Source organism: Salarias fasciatus, chromosome 17 (assembly GCF_902148845.1).
Source record: "Salarias fasciatus chromosome 17, fSalaFa1.1, whole genome shotgun sequence".
In the NCBI taxonomy this organism is placed as follows: Eukaryota; Metazoa; Chordata; class Actinopteri; order Blenniiformes; family Blenniidae; genus Salarias; species Salarias fasciatus.
In genome coordinates, this window is record NC_043761.1 from 7,348,005 (window position 1) to 7,372,003 (window position 23,999).

Sequence of the window (23,999 nt, forward strand, 5' to 3'; positions counted from 1 at the left end):
TGATTTTTGTAACCGGTTGTTTCTCTCTTCTTCCCTTGTAGTGACCGCACCGTAAAGATCTGGGAAGCCAAAGGATCTCTGGAGGAAGGAATAAACTGAGAGCTGATCATTCACTTCTTTTTTTTTTTTGTCCGCTGGCCTTGAATCAATGGGAGAACCCTGATCGCTGATCACTGATCCTTCAGTGTCAGGGGAATCTCATCTCACGCTGTCTGGAGGAGAAAACGTTTCAGGTCAGAAGAGGTAAAAGTGAAGCTTGTCGGGTCTCGGTGGACGGAAAACGTCACGACTGAGAGGGACGTTGACACAGCAGGAGTGAGAACATGACTACATTACCGTTTCCTCCTTAATTCAGCATGGATCTATGCAACTGGAGAACTTTGTGAGAAAGAGCAGGGTTTGGTGATTCTTCTGCTCCTCGACTCGGAGATCCTCTGCTCCCTGGATCCACTGTGAGTCTTGTGTGCGTCCGTGTGTGTTGTGTAGCGTCTTCCTCATATCGCCGCTCCGGTCATTTCAGGTGTGTGATTTGTGGAAAAATGATCAAGGACCAAACGACTGCTGAAGCTGCACGTGGTTGTACGATGAAGCTGTTACTGCCAAACCCTCTGTAGAAGACTGAGTTTCCATACTGCGCATATAGCCTTACAAAAAAAAAGAAAAAGAAAAACAGACTGTGAGCTCAGATAGTTTCAATTTACCTGCTCCAATTGTGAAAACTTCAAAATCAACCAATTATCTTATTGAAAATATGATTTTAGGCAAGCTTAATGAGAAATCATGTAAATTAGGAGAGAAACTACTTTTAGCAGTCTGTTTAACCTCCTTCTTATTCCGTTGCTGCATATAAAACCTGTGAGCGACTAACAGCCAGTTAAATGTGCATCAAGTTCCAGCTCCAAGATTAAGACCAAATTGTTCTTAATGAAGGGAAAGACGATTGATAACTATCTCGCTATTTTGTCTGGTTGGTCTCAGAAGTTGCTGCAGGCTTGTTTTTTTTTTTTTTTTTTGCATCTGATTAACAAGCCTGGCAATTTTAATTAGTTTTTTCCCACAACTTTAACAACTGTTTCACCATCTTTTCCAAGCAGACTCCACCATTAACTCAATGCAGCTGATGTGGATTGTTCTTCTTTTTTTTGGAAGGGGCTGCGCAGTGATTAGTATGTTTAGTTGTGATCAGATTGACCAGATTAAAACAGAATAACTTTAAAAAGAACCTCCTAAATCATTCACGTTGATGGAATCAAGCACCTTGTGATTATCTAAGTCATTAGATAATGTTTGAGTTTTTCATTTCTTAAGCTTTCAGTCTTAGAAACATATCTGATATGAGTCTATTTATTTATTTTGTCTTGCATTTGTGAAGTTGCCGTCTTCCTTCTCGGTGTTAAAGTCGTTCCGATGGACTACACGTTATACTCATGCGGTGGATTTCTCCATAATCAAAGCAGTGTTATCAGTGCCTGTAATCAATCTGAAACTGCACGTAGTGACTGTGGAATCAGTACCTGATCGATGTGGACGAGCCCTCGTTTAAAAGGTCAGATCAGCAATTTATCACCAACTACTGATTTTTCTTTGTGTTTTTTTCTGAAATATCTTTGCTGCTCTGGTTTTTGGATATCTGGAGCGAGAAGTCAGCTGAAGTCAGTTGCACTGAAATTCTATTTTTTATCAACTTAATTAGTTTTGTTGACTTTATATGGGACTGAAATCAGTGGGTTACATATTTTTTTTTCAGTTCCATTAGACTAAATAATCCCCTCGAAAGACAACACGACCTGTAAGTATCTCTAATTTATAATGAATCCTGTCCGCCTGACTCTTCCTGTAAATATGTTTACTCCCTGCTGATTCTCTCGTGAACAGTTTCATGTGACTGAAATAAATGCTGTGTGAAAATAAATTTTAATATAAAAAGTGATTTTTGCCATTTTCCTGTTTTTTTGTTGTTTGTTTTTTTCCTTTCTTTCCAGGTTTACAGACATGTATTAATGTGTTGTGACCACATGGTGGTACTGCTACATAATATCACCCTGTGGACAGGAGAGGTCAGGTACAGTTCAGATTCTGTTGTATTTAAAAGGCACTATTTACATTTTTCAGTGACTGATAATCAAACTGGATATAACGGATATGAGTAATGCTGAAATATGAAGAATTTCCTGGTTTGCTTCCTGCTGTCCAGGACCTTATTAAGCTATCATAAATCTATTCTCACTAAATCATCACTTGTCTGCATCCTGCTTCGTACATCTTTTAATTATAACTTCAGGCAAAAGCATCAGGTTTTTTTTTTTTTTTTTTTTAAATGCTGGAGACAGAAGGGAGGTGGGAAAAAAGTAAAAAACTTCCCCCGAGAGACATAAAATGAATGAGAGGTGTGATGGAGGGATCAATATTTAATGTTAGAGTGTTAATTGGCCGTGTGGGAGACAAACATTGAGTTGATGTGTGCAGCACTGAACTCCAACATCTTCACTTTTTTTCTTGTCTTGTCAGCTCACTTTGTTTCATTTATTGTTTCATTTGAAAAATCTGCCTCTTTACATTACTTAAAATCTGCCTTTATGTACAGAAGTTCACTTTTAACATGTCAACTAATTAAGAAAGTAGATCCAATTACAGTAAAATAAAATAAGCTCTCATTAAAGGAAACATCCTTCATACTTCTTCTGTGACTCGCTGTCTTACCGGCTTTCTGGGTGTTTATAAGAATCGAATAATGTAACCAAGCAGTTACTGGAAGATAAGAGTACAGCCTGCTGATCAGGTTCCTCCAGATATCAATGACAGCTCCTCTGATAGACGGACAGTGTCGACTGAGTCCCACTTTCACTTTAATTGTAAGATGACTTTAGAAGTGAGCATCCTGTTCCTCGGCTTTGCTCTTTTTTAGGACTTGATACAACTGAAGTGCAACAGTTTACGGATCATTATTCTCCTTATGCCTCCATTTTCCACTATAGCGGCGTGTGACCGGGGCTGCAAGCCGCTTTCAGGGGATTATTAAGAGAAGAACACTGAAATCACAACATTTAAAGACATGCATGGGCAACATTTGTCTTTTTCCTTTACCCTGAACCAACAGTCAGCTGCGACTGGCTCCAGCAGCGCTCGCTTTCATAATCTAGTTATAGATTTTTTTTCCCCCCTATGGAGTCTCCTCACATAATCTGTCGTCAGGGCTGTGCCAGCTTTTTCCAATCTCTGATTAGTTTAAGTATTGCAGTAAAAGCACTGAAGGACACTCAAACATAAAGCAGCAAGAGCCTTTGAATGAAGAACAGGAGCATTATTCCAGATCTGAACTACATCTTAGTTTTTTTTGTATATTGGAAATCTAACTTTGAATAAACCAAACAAGCCATCTTGTGGTCCCTGGCGTCTCTCGAAGGGGTCCCAGACCTCAAGTTGGGAACCACTAATATAGAGTATGGTTATATGGATAAACAAATGTCCCCGTTATTTGCAATTTCGTATTTCTCTGCTTTTCCCTAAAGATTTAATTAAAAAGAAAATAATATCATTAACAGTACAAATGTTCTCTTTGCTCAGTCTTTAGGGTTTCTATACGTCAACCTGCACCTACTTTTATTTATTTCACCATAGAAACAACCTCACTGCAAAGAAAAGCAAAGTGCTCATAAAATACTTCCTTTTTTTTTTTTTTTTGTTGCCTGAGCATCAATGAGGCTCAGGAGGACGAGGTTAATATTCACCACTTCTGCCCCCCCCAGCTCCCATTTCTGAGCATCCGCCGAGTGAATCCTGGGGCTAAAAATACCAGCAGCTTTATGACCAGAACTGATGAGCCGTGATACTGCTGCCTGCTCTCTTAATGCGACTATAGAAATCCACCTTGTCCCCTCTCGGCAGATCTCAGTCACCGGGAGAGAAAACAGATTGGGAAGAAAAAACATTTTTTAATGTGCCCCGTGAACGTGTTTTAGTATGGAATATGAGGGCAGAGCGTTTGATGGAGCCGTTGAATGAGGCTGCAGGAATGGACGGATGGATGAATGAGTGGATGGATGAATGGGTGTGTCACCGGGGAATTCGGTCATCACAGCAACTCCACATTGGACAAAGTATATGAAAATAAGAGCAATAAATATTTGATTGATGGCAACATTGAGGAAAAATGGGGACAATAAGTTTGCAATACAATTTAACACATGGATGGATTTAAGCACAACAAGCAGAACAAACCCTGGAAGTGTCATCAATCCATCTCAGAGCAAACATCCACTACATAACACACACACACACACACACACACACACACAAATGCTCCAGAAAAAGCACTCTGAGAATGTTAACCAAGATTAATTTCATAATTAATGCCTTGCTCAAGATCCACCGGCAAACTATCTTATCTTGTGATAAACTCCAACTCTTGTTGTTTGCAGTAGAAATCCTTTGTGCTCAGAGGTAATGGAGGACGGCATTATTCATACATGTGCTTATGAACAAATTAGCGGCGCGTGGAGCACTTGGGTGGGCGTTTTAAATAGGCATTCATTAGCTGGCGTCATGCTTGTGTGTAGCAATTACTGTATGTGGCAGTTTATTCATAGCTACAGGCTTCTTCATGTTTTATGCATGTTTGGGGATCGAGCCTCGGAATTATGATTAATAAAACTCAGCGATCTAAAGGCACGGAGCGAAAACTTGTGTATGCAAACGAGTGAGTGCGTGTGTGTGTGTGTGTGTGTGTGTGTGTGTGTGTGTGTGTGTACTGATTGAACACACATTGCCTCTACTCAGATGTGATGTTTTACTCACACACATAACTTTTTTTATTTCTCTCTCTCTGCAGTGCTTCTTGTGTGTCTGAGTGTGCACGTTGCACACACTCTCAGGGACGTGGGAAAGTGGCGTTCTGTTTACTCAAAAGGGATGTGATCACTCTCCGCGTCCACAAATACGAAAGTGTGCCTGAACCTGTTTACATGCGGTCAAGACAAGGATGTGTCTTACTTACGTCCTAATAACGTAAACCTTTGAGCTCGAAGGTGACGAAGGTGTCGGTCAGGTTTGAGTGAGCAGTCGTCACTGTTAGGATTAGTGTGAAGTGTCCAGAAAATGAATGGAAGTCAATGTAACGTCCCCGAAAGGCACAGAGACATGACTGTGCGTGAGGCTATATTTAGAGACGTGTCCGGCCTGTAAACACACTGAGTAATTCTGAGATGTGTCATTTTAAAATCCTATGACTCCATCGTCTGAACGCAATGCTCAGACACACTCAAACACACACACACACACACACACACACACACACACACAAACAGACGCCGCAGCACTTCTCCTCTCCAGCTGCAGGCCACTTTGGGACACTTGTGATGTGCACATTTGCACAAGTAACGCAAGACGAGGGAGCTCTGTTTATTTCCTTGTTTACTTCGGGGTAAAAGCTCATATCATCTGGGTTTTATTTCTCCTGATAGCTGTTGCGTGCGCGCCGACAAGCCTTTCCAGTGGAATCTACAGTAGCGCTGCTCGAGGGGCTGCGGGCCCCGTTTTGGAAGCGCACCACAGTTCGACCCTCCTCCTCATCCCCTCACATCGATCACGCTGTCGTTCCCGTCTCTGCCAAATGGAGGGTCTCCCTTTCAGTTAATTAAATCCGATGCTTATCCTCATAGTGTGCAGAAAGAGAAGGAGAAGGAGGGAGATTTATTAATGTTTCATCACAAACACTGATCATAATAAAGCCGACAGTCTCCTGGTGTGTATTACCGGAGTCATAATGCCGTGTGTTTGAACAGTCTTATGAAGGCGGCGTTCTCTGGAGGGTCAGAAATAAATGTGGCCACAGCGGTGTTGTACGACTGTTGGAGGAAGCTGGAGTTTACGGAGGAAACCTCATGTTTGCAGGGAGAACATGCAAACTGGGACAGAAATAAAAAAAGTCATTAAGAAATCCTGAATCTGGGGTGTCAAATTTTCCTTTGGAGGACATCAGACAACAGAGCAGCTACGTATTAGACTGACAACCGTCCTTCCCAGCCCAATCCACTCAGGCTATATTTCATAGATACATAGCTAGTGTTGTGTTTGTTATCGACTTGCCCACTTGGACTTTTCCATTTTGATAACATTCATATCTGTTTCTCCACTCAGAGATCAGATTGTTCCCACTTCTCGGTCCCTCATTAACTCGCAGTAAAAATGGAGGACGGTGCCAACTTCTACTGTAAACAATGGTTTGATTTTCTTGCTTCCGCTTTTTGAAACTGACTTATAAGAAAAGAGACTTCAATGATGTGTGGAGTGGCAGCTGACAGTTTCAAAAAAAGGGAAATAATTTATCTAATCATTTACATCAGCTCTCATAAAAAGAAGCACATCAAGCAGACGTCTGCTTTGTACTGATAAAGTTACTAAAGCTAAGACTTTAAGACTGATTTCATCTCACTCGCGGATATTTGCATATTACACCAATTTGCCATTTTTATGTCATATTTTGCTGCAGAAACCAATACAATCAATCCTATAATTTAACGATCTCCAGCAGAGGGCCAGATTTTAGCTAAGAACAGTCCATCAAACACAGGAATTTATAATAATAATTTAAAAAACCCATAAAAAAGTATGTTTCTTATTTTATTTAGCATTCATCCATACATCATATAGTACAGTTTATCCAAATATTGAATTAAAAATAGAATGAAATCAATCATCAAGGGGGAGGCGAGCTGTAAATATCTGCCCTGGACCCCAAAATAAGTTGATGCAGCCGAGGAAGATGTGGAAGGTATTTTGAATTGAATTGACCTGAATTGAAGGCACGTGACTGTTGAGGAAAGACACACAGGAAAGACTTTTCAGGACAAATTTGATTCTGCTTGATGGACTGGCTGTTGCCGTCCCTTCCAGAGGAGCTGCTGATTTGAAATGAAGTGCACGGAAAGTCTGATGGAGTGAAACTAAGCGGGTGAGAAGCGTGCGTAAAGAGCGCGCGCAGGGAGGAGGGAGGGGGGGAAAATCTGGAAACAGAGGAGTACTCATATCGAAAGAGAGAGAGAGAGAGAGAGAGAAAAGTGACATCACATCTCCCTCACTCCCTCTCTCTCCCTCTCTCTCTTCCTGGCACCTTTGCTCCAGTTCTCGCCGCGGAGGCGCGCGCATAGTTTCACGCTTTATCCGCTTCAATCGCGCGCAACGAAGGGGGCCGGACTGCTGGAAGGAAAGGGGACGGAATTAAAGGGGGGGAGAAAAACTAAACGAAATATCGCCAGGATGAACAACACTTTCCTGAACATGGCGTCGATAGGCGACTTCGACCCTCTCAACGCGTCCATTCCTGCCACCAAAGTTGAAATCACGGTGTCCTGCAGGTAGGGGAATGCGTCCGTTTGACCTGCTGCCGGGGGGGAAAACGGCGGACGGTCACCTGTAAAACCGCTCCGGTTTGGTTTCACTTTTAGGAATGATTTGCACCTGAACGTTCTCCAGCTTGAACTCGACTGACGGCACTTTAACGCCACGCCGTCTCACTATTTGACGTTTGTTTTTAGTGAAATTCACTGTCTTCCAGTTGTTGTTTTTTTCACTCTGACTCCACTTCATGCGGTTTATTAAAGCCCGTGGATTGGCATAATGAGAAACACAGCTGAACTTTGTGTTTTATGTAGGCATGTGAGACGCAGCGTGAGTTTGTTCTTGGCGACGCAGTAATGTTTTTCCAAGTTATCTGGAAGAATAATGCGAATGGTGGCGCGGGCGCATGTTAAAAACAGCACTTCCGAGGTAAATGAGCTAAGGCAGTGTTAAAGGAAATATGGAAATCGGTGAGAAAAGGGGGGGAAATGTGATGTTCAAGAGCGTGGATTCTCCAGGAGTCGCTGCGTAAAGACTTCAGTGATTGACGCAGGGTTGTTTTGACATGATCACATGATCGCGGTGTGAGCAGAGGTTAACCTGTTAAACCCTAGGGTTTTTGGTGGCAAGGTTCGCCTAAAAATGCCTATCCATTTTAAATCAACAATATCTCCACCATTATTTGGACAATATGCATAATCTTGGTCTCAATTGATAGCTAAGACCTTAGAGAATATAGTTCCAGTGTCAGAAACACTGTGAATTTTAACATGCCTGAGAAAATTTTGATAAAGTAGAGGAAAAAAATGAAATTTTTACCTTCACCGAATTTTTTTTCAGATTCCACATTGAAAAACTCCATGATGACAATGAAGACAGCTATAATGATGCCACTGGCTGTATTCAGTAGCTCCTTGACTACACCTGTACCAAGTTTCATGAGAATAGCACAAAGCACATAGATTTTATAGGGTTCAGTTTGGATAGTACCAGGCGAACCCTCCATTTGGCCACTTGGAGACCACCCTGTGCCAAACTACACTAAGTGTTTTTTTTCTTTCTTTGAAAGGAATCTGACTTTAAAATACCTTTCATTTCCACTACAAGGGTCTGTATATATACAAAGGACCCTTTGGTTCTGACATTTAGCCACTATATTATCAGAATCTGCATAGTTTTTGTGGAGAAACTTATAATTGTGCACAGTATTGTGCACAGTATGAAATACATTTTTATACATGGCTGAACCATAACATTTAGCTTCCAACTGAAATATATTTGTAACAATATAATCAATACAAAAATAGCCAATTATATCACTGAGAAAACAAAAAATTATACCCTTTGAAATATGTAAACAATAATATCTGCAAAATGCGCATCAAGAAAAAAACAAAAACAACGTACAATTAGCTGTAAAAAAGCTCAATGAAGATAAATGTGCATGTTTCAGAATTAAAAAATTGCCAAATATATCAGAAACAATCACTAATTGCCATCCGCGTGCGTCTCACTCTGCAGTGCGCACCGGCGCACCTGCGATCCAAGATGGCGGCGGCGCTCGTGGGGTTATGTTTGAAGCTGTCTCCCAGCTGGATGAGCCCCCAGTCACGTGTAACATATCGTTGGAAAGCTCGCGAGACGTAGAACATCAACAAACGTGATTTGAGCTCCCAGGGTGAACGACGAGCCCACAAGATGGCGACATGAGGCAGCATATAAACATTGTGGCGCACGACGCTCTTTCACTTCGCTAGAGGATTATGAAGTCAATTTTGGTCAGAGGAGAGCCTGGATAGGTGGAAAATGACCACAAAACGGTAAGGAAATAAAATATGTTGTGTTTTGTGTGAATAGCTTTGAGATTTTGCAATGAAGTGTGTGAGAATCATGCAATCTGAGGTGCTGGCTGTGAAATGTGAAGATCAGTTTTTGGTTTGTTTTGCCGCTGACGGGAGCTGGTCGGCTCAGAGAATATTCTGCCTGGTGTCATCTTAAAGAGCAGCTTTTCTAGTTTTACAAGATACCAAATATGTTGGGATGGAGCAGACGGACCGTGCGTTCTGTAGCGTTTTGTGTCGGCAGGTGCGGGTGAGGGGGGCGTGTCGAAATGTTGCATACGAATTTTAAAGTTGTTATAAATCAAACACTCGGTCATCAAAGTGCAGTTTGAGCGTTCAGTTAGTGAGATTAAGGCTTATTGTTTGAGACACAATTGAAAGAAAACATCCTCACAGCATTTTAGTCACTTTTTACACATGTTGAAGTGGAGCGTAAAAATGTTGGACCCGGTACCGGGTCCGTCGGGCCAAACGGGTTAAAAACCGAAACGCAACAAGGATTTACTGTGGAAAATTATAATGTGATTGAGGGGAAAAGGATTCCATGCTGCAGAACAGAAATTATGCAGGATTGTTTTGAAGTTTTATCATGAATCACAATCCAAAAAGCATTCTGATTTACATCATGATGGGGCAGTGTGATTGAAAATCATCAGATTGCTTCACAAGAAGACGCAGGAATGGTTTGATCTGAAAGACTAGTACAAAGAATCACACAGATAGGCTACATATAAAAGAGCAATATCATAGAAAATAGAAATATTCAAGGGAAAACGTTGGGATTTGTTGATGACACTAAAAGCTCCACTTCAGCACTGTGTGGTTATCATCAGAAACACGAATGTGGAACACAAATCAAAAGATCTGATAGCAAAGAGGCTTGGTGAGATGTTTTGAAGTTGTTTGGAAGACTAATGCAAATCATCGTGTGTGTACAGGTTGGAAATCAGACTTCAAAGCACCATAATAGGACAGTGTGATAGAAAATAATGAGGTTTGATGGCATGGACACAAGATGTTTATGAGTTGCTGCTAATTAGCCTGACATGTGCTGGCCCCTCCTTGCAGAGCTCACCAGTGCTGTCATTGCAGTTTCTGACAGCTGACAGTCCTCCTTCTGTTGTTGTTGTTATTGTTTGTCATCTGTCAAAGGAGGGCATCATTTCTGCACATCCAGCGCATGTAGTATGTGCCGCGTTCTGCCGCGTGGACACGTGAAGTGATGGGATCGGACAGGGCGCTCCGGTGGAGACTGGAAAGGAGGGCTGGTGTGTGTTTAACCCTCGCCTGCTCCTCCGAGAGGGTCTTTCCTCCGTCGTGGAGGATTTCTGCTCTCGACGGACGGAAAAGATGATTAGCTCGGAGGAGAAATGTGGGTTCATATCTGCTGGGGCGGTGACCCGTGGAGGCTTCATGCCTCAAAGGTCGACCACTTGATAGGAAACCCCGCTCCCCCCCACCCACCCGACCCCATCCTTCCTGTGAGGGAATCAAATTAAACACGAGGGCTCCATTGAATGACTCATTGACAAGTAATGTCCGTTCGGTCTTGTAAATGTTTGGAATAGGGAGCAAACAGCTGATGGACCTCTGAAGCTGTGCTGTAAAATCAGCCCCAGTGTTTCTTGTTAGCAGTGAGTGGTGCAAATGGACACCATTAGCGGTGTTGCATCTCCCAAAGCTCTCTCCGGCTCTGAAATAGAAGCCGATAATGCCTTGCTGCTGGGTTTGTTTCACGCTAAAAATGTTTAGCGCCGCTTCCCATTTCCTCCACCGCTTGTCTTCTCAAAGATCAGATCATCGGAGAGGTTTCGAGCCTCGCAGAAGTTGACAGAAACTGTCTTCTGGTTTCACGTACTGTACTGACTGTATCTCCCAGACATCTCCTTAGTAACAGGACGGCCGCGCCGTCGCCGCTCAGAGAATGTAGGGATCTGTTTGGCAGACTTTTCAGTTGTCTGAATCACCCAGCACCCCAGTCAGTCCCAAGGGGGTGTGTATGTGTGTGTGTGTGTGTCGTAGTGGCTCTCCTCTTGCCTCCTACTGGAGGGAGAGCGGGAATGCCATGGTTACTGCCAGAGCGCGCCTTCACGATCGTGGGAGCTTTAAGCATCGACAGTATGTTAGTTGTTTTTGGACGTGGACTCAGTGGGTGGAGTCGACTGTCGCCATGGTTACAACCCTTTGTTTCATCCTCATGTAGAAGTGTTGTGACAGTGAGGGGCTTTACCGGGGACTCGGTGGCTCCAGAGAGAACAATGTAAATGAATGCACAGGAATGTGGGGGTGGATTAGTGGTTGGAACATTTTCCACACAGTTTGATTCCCGATGAAGGAGTTCTCTGTTTTGGAGTTTGCATGTTCTGACCCCGTGATTCCCAAACTGAGGTGCATGTAAAACCAAAATCAACATCATTCTGTCAGTTTAATATTCATACTGGCTGCAGATGCTAAAAGCAGAGCTCCTCATGCCGCGGCCGTGTGGGCAGCAGTCACAAAGCCATCGGGACCCTATCGACAGGTCCTTCTCGCCTGCGTCTCCTGCTAATTCAGATAATGCTCCGATTCTGCGGGGACATGAAGTCAGGGCTTTGGCTCGGACTCAACAGTGAGCTGGAGACATTTTTGCTGATCGATGGGAGAGCCCGCGGCATCGGCTGGGATCAATACGCCGCCAGCCCTGCCCGCTGCGCCACACAAAGGCACACACGCATGGAAGTCTGTTCACACATACTGTATACAGAAATCACGCCAGGAGAATAAATTACTCCCTCATGCACTTTAGCATTTGCCACCTACGCGTTGGAGCCAGCTGATGGCTGGGCCGAGTGAATGGTCTCCAGTCCGAATATTCCATTACGCTCATCGATCGGACCGCGGCACGGAGCTGTCGCCGCTTTTTTGAGCCCAGAAAACCCAGGCTCGGTCTATTTTAGATAAATGACATTAGTTTAACTTTCTAGAACTTTTGAAGAGACACACAGAGAGAGAAACCTGCTCAGAAATGAGCTTCTAGTTTCCAGATCTTAAAGTCTTGAAGCAACTGTTGTATTTTTTTTTTTTTTTTACTACTTATTTCAAGGATGACGATGAATGTTTGCTTGGGTGGATTAGACCTTTTATTTCATGGTGCTTTTATGTGAAGTTATAATCATATTAAGTGTCTTCCCTGTCTGTTCTGCACTTGAACTGAAGCCTGCATTCATCCAGCTCTTGGATGATTATAGTTATTCTTGTGGTGTAAATTTCCTGTTGAGGTTTCACCGGTAAAGATCCCAGGCGCCCTCCAGTAGGAAGAGCTCCTCGACCAAACCGCCAATCCAAGCATGACTTTTCTGTCTTTGCCAGTTTCTGCCCGCCTGACCAGAACATTTGTCTCTGCTTTCTGTTTTCTTTCCCACTTCCAACCAGGCGTAAAAGCCGGCTCTGTGTCTGTTGACTAATAACGGTCTCGTCCTCTGTCTGCCCTCTGCTCGGTGGTGAGTGATGGGAGGGATAAAACGCCCAGTAATCACCGGAGCCACAACATACTGGTTGTGGTAAATGACAGCTTGCGAGGGAAAGTACGCACAACCTGCACGGGAATGCAAACGCAACGTCTCACGAGTGTGTCTGCTGTGCAAGAGTCTGGGAGGATTATTTCGGATTTCCCTAAATGATTGTTTAGAATTGTGAAATGCGGGGTTATACGAGTAGTTGTGGAGGCATCCTGTGGTATTTCTTTATAATAAGATCTAATTTTTCCAATCTAGTTTTTCTGGATTAACTGCCAAATAAGCTGGATTGGACAAACATTTTGTCGATATCGTAATATCAATAAAGGCCTCAAGGGTTGCATACTTGTGGTGTTGAAAGCTGCATTATAGTAATTATTATTTCTCAAATCATCTTGTGTATATATTTAGTGCAATCACTTAAAATATGGCTTTGTTGAGGTTTTCTGTGCTTTCGCAGGAAAGCCCAGTCGTTGTCGTTCGGGTTTATTTTCCTGTCTAGAGTTGTCCGACCTGCAAAATGACTGAAAACTACATCAGGGCGAGTTTGACCTTCGTCTTCTGTTCCCTTTCTTTTGTTCTATTTTACTTTGACTTTCTAATGTAAAAAGAACTTTCCTCTTCTTCTTAATATTTGGTTGATTTAACGTCATTACCCTTCACACTCTTGGCACATGGAAGTTTCAGTGTTTGCCTTTGGGGAATGTTTTTCACTTGTCATTCAAGGTGAGTGCTGTTTAGTGCAGCGGAGAGAAGCTCAGGATTCACCAGATGGGGGAATTAAAGTGAAGCGGTGCCCTTATATTGGGGAATTAAAATGAACCACATGTTTTTTGGGTCCCTGCTCCCTCTGCAGCCCACTTGCTCTGCCGATCTGTCACTATGGAATGACTTAATTTCCACCCAGACAAATCACTGTCAGTCACACTGTCAGAATTTAGTCACGTTGCCTTCTCGACCAGCAGCGGTGGGTCTGTTAAGAACTGTGTGTGTGTGCGCATGCATGTGTGTGTGTGTACTCGCGTGTGTGTTTGCTTGATGCAAACACACCTTTGCTAATGTCTTGAGACTGTATTTACACTTTCGACTGTGTCCATGTTTACAGCTCCAGTTGGTGTTTTTACAGTGAAATCACAGTTTGCTTACGTTTTGCACAAACAGGTTAAACTAGGAGTTGTTTGGAGTTGACCAGTGGAAGCTTGAAAAAAAAAAAAAAAATCCACCCCCATGATGTTAAACCTCCATGTTTGAACTCAGACAAGTGAATATAAACAGTAGTTAAGTTGCTCTTATGGCATAAGGAAGTTTTATGGATCAGTAGTTCTCAAACTTTTTACATTTAATCTCAACTGTTAAACTGTCTCCAGGGCAGAGAGCATTGATCACTTTTACCCAATAAGCTCTTTACAGTTCATATTTACTCTCTGGGTGTGAAGTAATTATTGATCAGATCTACCAGCTGCATCACGCTGTGCAAACTAACGGCATCGCAAGAGGAAGTTAAATCATCTTAACAGGGAGCAGCCCCTCAAACAAACAGGAAGGCTGCAAACCGTGAATCTGACGGATGTGCCTTTATTGTGAATCTGCATTGACGATTTCTATGATGAAACATGATTGTTGTGTTCAAAATGTTGCTTTGGCACAATGCATGCAGAGGATTTCCGGTGTGATGCATCTCTCAAAGTTAGGATGACACTATTATTGTTTCTGTCATATAACTTAAAGGTGCGTCAAGGAGTTTGCACGTTTCATGCGAAACAACGGCCCCTGCAGGCCTTGGGCGTAACTGCAGCTTATTGAAACGCTCGCGCCTGTGGCTTGCGTCCATGTACGTGCACGGAAGAAGGGAACTCCTTCCTCGCTCTTTTGATAGTGCTCGAGCAAAATTTGAAGTTCCTTTTGCCTGGTGGGGTTATCATGGACTATCATGTTGGGTGAAACTGTGAATGGAGTAGTTTCTCTTTTGAGAAAATCACTGTCACTCATGAGGAATACTTTTGCGAGTGTTGGGTTATTCTGCTAAATCAGAAAGGCTTGACGCTGCGCTGACGGCATGTCGTGTGTAATGAGATGTTTTATCACTGACAAGTTAAACCAAACTGATCTTTTTCACTGCTAGGGTGCGGATGTGTGTCTGTGTTTCAATCCAGAGGCATAAGTCTTCGAAAAAAAGTATTTTTTTAATTAACTGCTGAGTCTTGAGCTTCCTGTTGGCACAGGTTTAAAAAGTAGCATTAAAATGTCTCAGTTCTTTCCCTTGTGCGTGTTTTGTTCTTCACATGTTGGATTTTAGGTATACAGTGTAAATTTTCTTTACAAAAACTTCTCAGAACAACTTCGAGTTTACTGTAATAACACTGCAAACATAAATCAGGCGACTTTAATAGTTTATCTACATACCGGTTTCTTGTTTACAGAAAGCAAGACAGAAAACTGGCCGACACACTCATTTCTAGGGTCTAAACTTCCTGCAGAAGCGTGCTGGAGTCGGCTCGTCCGGCCTCTGGGAGTAACACATCCTCTCTTCTTTTTCTTTTTTTTTTTTCTTTAATTGTACGTGACTTTTTTGATTCCGTTCGTCACTTCATCATGTCTGATTACATTGGACTTCCTCTGCGGCGTGTCTTACGAGGCCTCCCACAGAGATAAGGTTTCCCACAGTGCTGTGGACCGATTGATGGGAGTCATATTCCCATCACTGCTCCAGGAGTGATGATCATTATGCTGAACTGTGACGCGACTCTTCAGACTGAGGCCACATTGTAAAACATTGGTTATGTAATCCGATTAGGGGGCCTCATATAAAAGAAATGCGATTTCTTGTCATTTGTACGGTTCAGGACTGTCATAAAAAATCAGATCTGAGCTGCATATGGGTGACAAAATCAGATTTGGGCCGCTTTTGCCTGCAGTCTGAGGGATTTATTGGAGCACAGCCAAGAAAAGGGTGAAAAGTAGGTTGGATAGATGTGGACTGAAATATACACAAGGATAGAAGATGCAGTTATACGAGACATCGTCATTGCTAGAATTTGGGTACATTGGGAGAAACAAAAGGTTTTATGGTTTCTAAATTTGAAAATAGGTATTTCTTGTGCTTTTTTTAAACTGCAGTAACAAAAAGGGTCTGATTTTGGTGTTTGCTGGGAGGATGTGACTCTTTCTGAGGGTCTAGATTGACGCTATGGATTTTATTGATTGGCGTTCTGAAAGACGCTCCTCTCAGCCGACCTCTTGTCTCATAAATCCCATTAACGGTCTCGAGAGTCTTGAGCCTCTACGTTCCTACTCATCATTTACACAGGAGCATTTCCTTCTCCGGTGGCCATAATGTCTGTTGAGGAGATCCCCCCCACCTCCCCCGGGGTGAACTACTTACCCCACGACCCCGCCCTTTTAACATCAGCCGTCAGGGCCAAGGGGGCTATCTATTTTCAGGTTGCTCACTCCCACTCCGTGTATGAGAAGTGATTGCGTTGACCTTTTTGGCCCCGCAGAGCTCACATAATAGTCCTCTTATTGAAGACGGTGCTGACAACCATCACTTTGAAGGCGAGATGGAGTCACCTGCTGAGCCGCCGCTCAATGCCGGCGAGAGGCACAAAAGATGTGTGCGCGGTGACGCTATAACTTTTTTTTTCTCTCCCCCCCATCCTCCGGTCCCACCCCCAACGACTGTTTACATGTGGTTCTCGACAGCGGGGAGCGGCGAATGATTTTGGATGAGATGTCAGTGGCGCTGGCAATCACTCGCACAAAGCGCCATTGAAGAGACCTCTTGCGGGCTGCCATGAATTGAACAATTGTCCTGTCTCTCTCGGTTTTGGAGCGAGCTTCAGCGTGCACTCTGAGACCATTAATGTGCGTCTGCGAGCGCGTTTGAGCGCGCGCTGTACGGCCAGAGAAAGTCCCATTCTGTAATCGGGTTCAGGCCTTCTCTACTCGAGCCTGTAGAGATTTATGCACTCCGAGGAAATTACTATCGACCCTCTGCCTTTCAGTTGTTTGCTGGCTCCAGGTAGGTTTTCTGCGTAAGTCGCCAGACGGCGTTCTGTCACAACACGCTTGTCGGTGTGTGTTTAACTGTGCTGTCCGCCAGACCTCCGAAAACACACACACCGCCTGACACCCCCAAAGCTTCCCGCATCAACCATGGTGAGAAAAAGCGTTGATAAAGATCTGACTGAGATTGAGAGAAGTCATTGGCAAAGGTCACGGCGGATATACACACTCTCACACACACGAAGCAATTGTGTACCACTCTATTACTACAAGCAGAAGTAATAACCTCCATGGTGCCATTACTCTCAAGGGTAGATGGATGTGGTGTTACTTTAAGATGCAGGTGATGAAATATGGACTCGAGGACACTCGCACACCTTTAGCCTTTGCAACAGGAAAAAAAAAAAAAACTCCTTGTCACTCTGATCCATATTGTGTGATAGAAATGAGCTGCAGGTCACCCTAATGTGTAGGACGATCAGTGTCTAAGATAACGTCTTACAAAGTTACCTCCTTCGACAGTGATACGCTTGTAAATGATTCTTATAAAACAGCAGTGACTGATTAATCCTGTTTCGGTTGTTTATGCAGCGTATTAATTCCAGGGAGTGTATCGTTTGTGCTGACTGTGTGCATTTTTCCAGTTTGTTTAGGTGTTGTTTCAAAACTATTCAGAACTACGAAAGTAACCATTTTTTTCTCAAACAAGGAAATCAAAATTCCTCAAAAATTATTTTATGTTTTCTCTGTAAAGCGAAATCCAGCTCCAGTGTTTTCCCCATTTTCCAGTCCACTTTGCAAAACGTATGTCATTCCTTTTTCTTATTTTTAGTGTGGAACGTGACCAAATCTTAAATTCCAACACATGATGAACACCAGTCCCTGCTGTCATGCTTCTCTACTGCTGAACACTATTGTGCAACTTTAAAATTAGTTGAGAAGGAAGGAAAATCTGACTTCACTGGAAAACATCTTGTTGGGAAATACAGTTTTCAGTTTTGTTGATGTTTCATTGCTAGATCAAAGAAAAGAATCCTTTTGCTAGATTTCAGGAGAAAAATCGGCATTCCAATACAAAACTCAATTTGAATACATATAAGATTCATTATTTCATGGCTGCCTTCTCTGAACGAAGCAGCCTTTTGTTCGACGGCTCCTCTGATGGTTGGCTGCTTCGCAGTGTAAAGCTAATAACATGAGACAGTCTACGGGGCGCTCCTGGCCTCTCGTTTGTGTCGTGCGGCGGCGCGCCGGTCGCCGTGGCAACCGTAGCATCAGGACAGTAAAACTGGAGGGAGTTGAAAACGGAGCTGAAGCCGATTGTTTTGCTGGAAGAGCTCGACATACTTCACTGACCTCTAATGTCACACGGCTTCAGCTTTTTTCCAGCTGCTTGTAACGTTGATTGAATTGGCTCCCTCTCTGCGGGTGTCCGTTCACATGCCTGAGCATAAACGAGTGCTTGGTGGGGCTCCAGACAAAAGCCAATTAGGATTGTTCTGCCTTCTTTTGGATTGTTGTAAGTCATCCAAGTTGTGATCTTCACTTGGTCCTTTGGATCTTTGCATGTGAAGCAGTGTTTTGGGTGAGGTTGCTTTAGTATTTAGCGTTTTGTTTTACATGACAATTGAAAACAGATTTTTGAAAATCTCTCCCAATAAGGAGAAGTTCAAAACGAGGGAAAACAGAACTTTTCTGAAATAATACTGCCGCATCTTCACATCACAGACATAGTGAATAAATAGAAAGTAACGGCGATGGCGACCTCCACGGTGTCATGACTCCCAGTCCAGATTCTCCTGGACTTAGCGGCATATCCACAATGACGTTATTTTCATGTGGTTCCATCTGTGTTTGCAGTCTGCTCCTAGCAGAAGTTCCTCTTAAGTGTTTTCATCGTTATTGGTCTGAACAAATGCGCAGTCGACCCGCCGCCCTCCGAGTCAAGCAAGTGTTAAAAGCTTTGCTCAACGGCGCCGTCAGAGTCACAAGAGCAAATGAATTCATCAGTAACTACCGGCGCTTCCAGCAGGAAGCCCCGGGGAGCGGTTCAGCTGACGCACACGCTGCGTATGGGCCGGTACCTACAGGACACACACACACACTGCCTGCACGCACCGGATTCATTTCAGAGTGTTCAGACAACGGCGTGTGTGTGTGTTTGTGAGCAGACATTTGTGCTGCCGCTGTGCCTCCCATCAAGTCAGACAGCTGATGACATTTTCAGCACAAGGCGCTCTTTCTCTCTCTCTCTCTCACACACACACACACACACACATATATATGAAGTACGTGCGCATTTGATGCTCTGACATTCTATTTTCGCACCAGTGTCAGCTGCCTTCCCACGGGACGGGAAGGTAAGAGTAAAACAAATCAAAACATCTCCTGCAAATACCACCAGGGCAATTACACTTTTTTGACACTGGATGGAACAAACGCCTGATAAGTTATTGTGCCCTTTTTGCCTCACAAAAAAAAAAAAAAAAACGTGTTGCCACAAAACGAGCTTTCCAATTGTCAGCTGCAACACAGATTGAGATGGTTTGACAAGTACGATTATTTGACGTGGAGTAATTCTCCCTCAGAGCCTTGTTTACAGCTGGAGAGAGAGAAACTGGCCAGACTAATGAAGTCATCTCCATCCTGGTCACACAGCACACAGGCGGCTCGAATTCCTCCAGGGATTCTCTCTCTCTCTCTCTCTCTCTCGGATAACCCTGTGGCCTCAGTCTTCACATCCGAACATGTCTCTTAGTTTCCCACACAAACATAATCGCGCTCTTATTTTTGACGATGTTAACGAGGAAAGTGGCATGCAGGAATTTGTTTTACAAAAATCCGTTTAATTATCAGCATCTCACCCTCTGCCTCCCTACAAAGCCGTGACAGCCATTCGTAGGCGAGTGACATGCGGTGAGGGAAGGGGAAGCGAGCCCCGTTGGGCTGATCTGAACGTGGTGACAAAGGCAATTAAGGTAAAATGCCTCCAGCGTGGACGTCCGGCTCCGTGCGTGTGTGTTTGTGTGCGAAGGATGTGTATTCTGCTGCCCATGCCGGTGTGTAAATGGATAGTGGCATGGCACATTTTCGTGTGTGTGTGTGTGTGCGCTGAGATGTTCTCTTGGCTCTCCCAGCCCTTGTCAAGAAGAATTAGGGCAGCGCTCCTGGAGAAGCAGAGTGAGAATACAAGCTGCTGATGCTTCCCTTCACTATGCTGTGTTTGAGACACACAGAGAGAGAGAGATTGGGGAGTAAGTGCTTTTCTTCATGCTCTCCTACAAATAAGGAGGAATCCAGAAGACGGGGTGGTGGAGGAGGAGGAGGAGGAGGGAGAACATGCTGTAAGAATAATAAATTGGAGAGAGGACACAGAGGAGGGAAAGGACAGACGGAGGTACCTGTAGCGTCGTGTTCAGCGACCTGTTGAGAGCATCTGAGCATGCTCGGCGCTGTCATCTCGCTCCACATGTTCCCCCAGGAAAATCCTCCTCTGGTGCCACACACACACACACACACACACACACATACCAAAACACACACAAAACCTCATTTATTTAAATTTGATTATGGCATTAAAATCTAAAGACAGATTTTGAAACGGTTCACTAAAACAACGAAAAAGGAGGGGAAAAAATGAAAACGTGTTCACAAATGCCTGAAAAGAAGGATGAAGGGAAAGGAATGTAGTAATAATGAGCAAAAATTCAATTAATTAAACTAATTTTAGTAAATTTTTAACACTAAATGCATCTGCTTCTGAGTTTTTCATTTTTTTTTGTAACGGTAAAAAATGTTTTCTTTTCGGGAACCATATGTGTCCTCGCAGTGACGTAAGTCTCCTTGGGTCGGTGTCCAGTCTGCGTAGACATTCCCTTTAGTGCGGAAACCAAGAAAACGCAGTAAATTGGCTTTAAAATGCTGTTAAAATAGGTTTTAAGCCAGCAGTCTTCCCTGGAAGCCCTTGAAGCTTCAGTTAAAATGATTTCTAAATGAAAGGTCTTGCTGGGTGAAAGGGTTTTCTGCGCTGCCAGACCCCGTCAGCACCAACGCCCTGCATCCTTTACTTGTCACCGGCCTTTTGTTGTTTACTGGCCGAGGAGAACGATGAATTTTAGGAGAAATTACTGACTCTCCAAGCTTTGGTATGCTTTTTTTTTTTTTCCTTTATATTTTCTTCACATGGTTCAAATGACCCCGTCACTGCCTCCTATTAGCAAGCAGTCTGTATCTGGATGTACAATCTGGATGATGGCATCTGATCCACGAGCTTCTAATATGGTCTGTCACTATCTCCGTCCTGCCAGGGATGCGATCAAATCTAAATATGCAAATGTGTTCTGCGGGGGTGCAGACCTGTCAGAACGGTGCACCCAAGGTAATTTCAAGATAATTTATTTTTTTTCCTCGTAAAGACAGACTTCTAGCTGTCATAGCTAGAATCAGTTCTGAAGAAGTACTACTGCGTATTCTCGTGTGTGTGTGTGTGTGTGGGAGCAGTTGAACTGGAAAATCACCGGAGCGTGCAGAGGTTGCTCCACATGCTGCTTGTGTGTATCTACATATGTGTGTAACCGAATCTAGTTCAGTGAGGTGGCGAAGTCTCCGCTGAGCCTATTCAGGTCACGGTCGAAATGAGAGAGAGAGAGACGGAGAGAGAGGGAAGAATCGGAGGAGGGTACGAGCGCTGTGGGCCTCTCAGTGAGAAAACCCCCTCTCCCCTGAGAGCAGGACAGGACAGGAGATCAGAGAGAGGAAGTGTAGCAATAAAGACGGGTATTGATGCGAAACGAGGATTTGAGCTTCGGGAAAAGCTCAAGTAAGGACAGGGGGGTTTTGACGAGTTAGAGGTAAAGAGATTAAAACACTGCCCATATTAGGAAGCTCCCAGCAGGGAGGTGGACATTCAGCCCATGACCTGCAGTAAATATTGGGTAGTAAGCCCATTTTTCTCTAAATATTTTTTCTACTTTCATACGAAGTTTGCGTTATCCTGAGGAGTGTTTTTGCTTGAAGGATGTTTTTCAGATTATAAGATATTTTCCCTGACAGCTGTTGATATCCGAAGGCAATAAGACGCTTCGTCTTTTTCTAGTCAGATGTGTTTAATATGAAGTGTGTGGTTAGGGCAGGGGTGTCAAACACACTTTAGTTCAGGGCCCACGTGCAGCCCGATTTTCATCTTGAGCGGTGAAATACAGCCACGATAATCATTAAATTTATACTTTAATTCTTTAATGCCGTTTTATCGTAGGGTTGTAGGACGTTCGGGGCAAAACCTGAACAGGTCTCCTGTCAATTCACATTCATCTTGACGAAATTTATTCAGAACCAATTCCACTAGTCCAGATATTCATTGAAACGTCTAATCAGACAGAGTGTAGGTCCCTTCAGGTGACTCAGAGGAGCTGCTTTCTCGCTTTTTCATGTTTTGTTCAGGAACTAACCTTTCATTATGCTGTCAGTTCTGCTTTCTGCACCTGTAGCAATCATTTTATAGATGACACTCATGCATGAGTACAGATGTGGCCTTTCAATTTTTTCTTACTAAGTTTGTTTTTGTTTTGTTTCAGTGATTTTTTTTTCTTCTTTTGTTTGTGTAATGGTCACTGTGAACGATCATTCTGGGAGAAAAACAACATTTACTACACAGAATGATTGCTTCCAGAGAACCGAGAAATAAATGGCTATTTGCACTCTATTCCAGTACTTGGAGAAATACTTCTACTTCCTGATATGTTTTTTATTAAGAAAAAAATGATGATTTAAGGCTGCAGGGTTTTGCATCTTCTCCCTCTGCATGCAGGTACTTTGTCCTCCCACAATGCAAGAGGCTTGAGGTTTAATGGTAACTCCACATCGCCTGCAGATGTTAGATATTGCATCTTTCCGTGTTATTACTGCAATTGACTTGTTTTTTGCTTTTGGCGTCGTGACACATATATTTCATATGGAGCATTGTGCGTTGATGTTTACACTCAGCCATGCTTCCTCTTTCACACGTCCCCTCTCAACTTCTCTCTCTTCCTCCGCCCGTGGTTAAGCCTTGATTCCAAAAAGAGTTCAAACGACAGAAATAGAGCATAATAAGACTCTCACAAAAGATTCTTCTTCTTCTTGCAGCTGAGGGTCAGATAACCTCGGCTTACTTCTTTTTCTGAAAAGTGCAACTCTTTCACGACACACCTGTACTGTTTTTGATCCTCTTAGCTCCTTTTTATCCCTCTTCAAGGCTTGTTTTCTCTCTTTTGGTTGCCTTTATCTCCTCTCTGCCCTCATCCACTGGGCTAAAAACCCAATTTATTTCTGTAGCATAGCAGAGGGTTGGGCACATCCTGGGGGAGTTTTTCTTTTTTTGCCGTGGTGTCTTCAAGGTAACACTCTGTCAGCCACATTTCCTCTCAAGCTCCTCCAAAAGGAATGTATTCATCTGTTTGAAAACAGGAAAACTAAAGGGAAAGGAGGAAAAAGCGCAGGTGAATAAAGGGGGAAGAGGCAAGCGATAAGTGGCAGAAAGAGACGATTGATCCAGGAGGGGGAGAACAGCGGTGCCGAGCGCAGAGGTGGAAAATCAGCACAAACACACATGTACAGCAGCTGTCAGTCAAATCAGTCAAGTAGCCGCAGTTGGATGTGAGCAGTTGCCACGGTAACAGTCCCCCATCGCCTGTGAGATATTGTGTACCGCCCCCTTTCACAGAGGTGTGCCGCCAGTGAAGGTGTGTGCCAGACAACGAGAGACAACCCCCCCTCTTTGACCCCCCCTCTGACGCTCCAGCAGACGTCTCGTGTAATTAGAGAGTTGTCATCAGAAGCCGTCCCACCCCCTCTCTGAGCGTCTTTTCTCCGTCATCGCTGCTTCTTTCCCTCTCGTTTTAGTTTTTACTCGAAGGGAAAGACCGCAAAGAGGACAAAGTGTATTTCCTTCTCCATCTGCTATCAGATTTCACTTCCCGATGCGGTGACTGACAGCTGCCACGGGTGATGGATCGATGGCACGGCCGTGGCGGCGGCGGCGGCGGTGGTGGCGGTGGGGGAGTTCCCCCCAGAAGACGGAAGAGCAGGCTCGGTTCGACAGCAGTGCCGGATCAGCACTGTCACATCTCCCTGTGACTTCATGTGTAATCTCTGTAGCATTTATGCATATATTCTTTCTTAACAATACCAACTAAATATATTTCTGTGTTTATAAATGTATTTGCAGTTTTCATTTTTTGGAAGAAGACGATGTGACAACAAGAAAAAAAAAAAAAAAAACTTTCCCAAAAACTGACTTAATGGAGGACAGCTGCTCATTAAATCTCTGCTGATCAGCATTACAGTT

The 23,999-nt window shown here is 43.6% G+C and overlaps 2 protein-coding genes across 4 annotated transcripts in view; both read left to right on the forward strand.

The window, feature by feature from the left end:
* The window catches only part of LOC115403905 (kinesin-like protein KIF21A), a 29,416-nt gene extending 27,488 nt beyond the window's left edge, over positions 1 to 1,928 (forward strand). For both annotated transcript variants that reach the window (XM_030112934.1, XM_030112935.1), the window contains exon 37: positions 42 to 1,928. In XM_030112934.1, the coding sequence (XP_029968794.1) occupies positions 42 to 99 (58 nt within the window). In that variant the 3' untranslated portion in view covers positions 100 to 1,928. The remainder of the gene's footprint in view (positions 1 to 41) is intronic.
* A 5,294-nt stretch (positions 1,929 to 7,222) lies between these two features.
* LOC115403906 (copine-8) overlaps positions 7,223 to 23,999 on the forward strand; it is a 75,671-nt gene continuing 58,894 nt past the window's right edge. For both annotated transcript variants that reach the window (XM_030112937.1, XM_030112936.1), the window contains exon 1: positions 7,223 to 7,352. In XM_030112937.1, the coding sequence (XP_029968797.1) occupies positions 7,255 to 7,352 (98 nt within the window). In that variant the 5' untranslated portion in view covers positions 7,223 to 7,254. The remainder of the gene's footprint in view (positions 7,353 to 23,999) is intronic.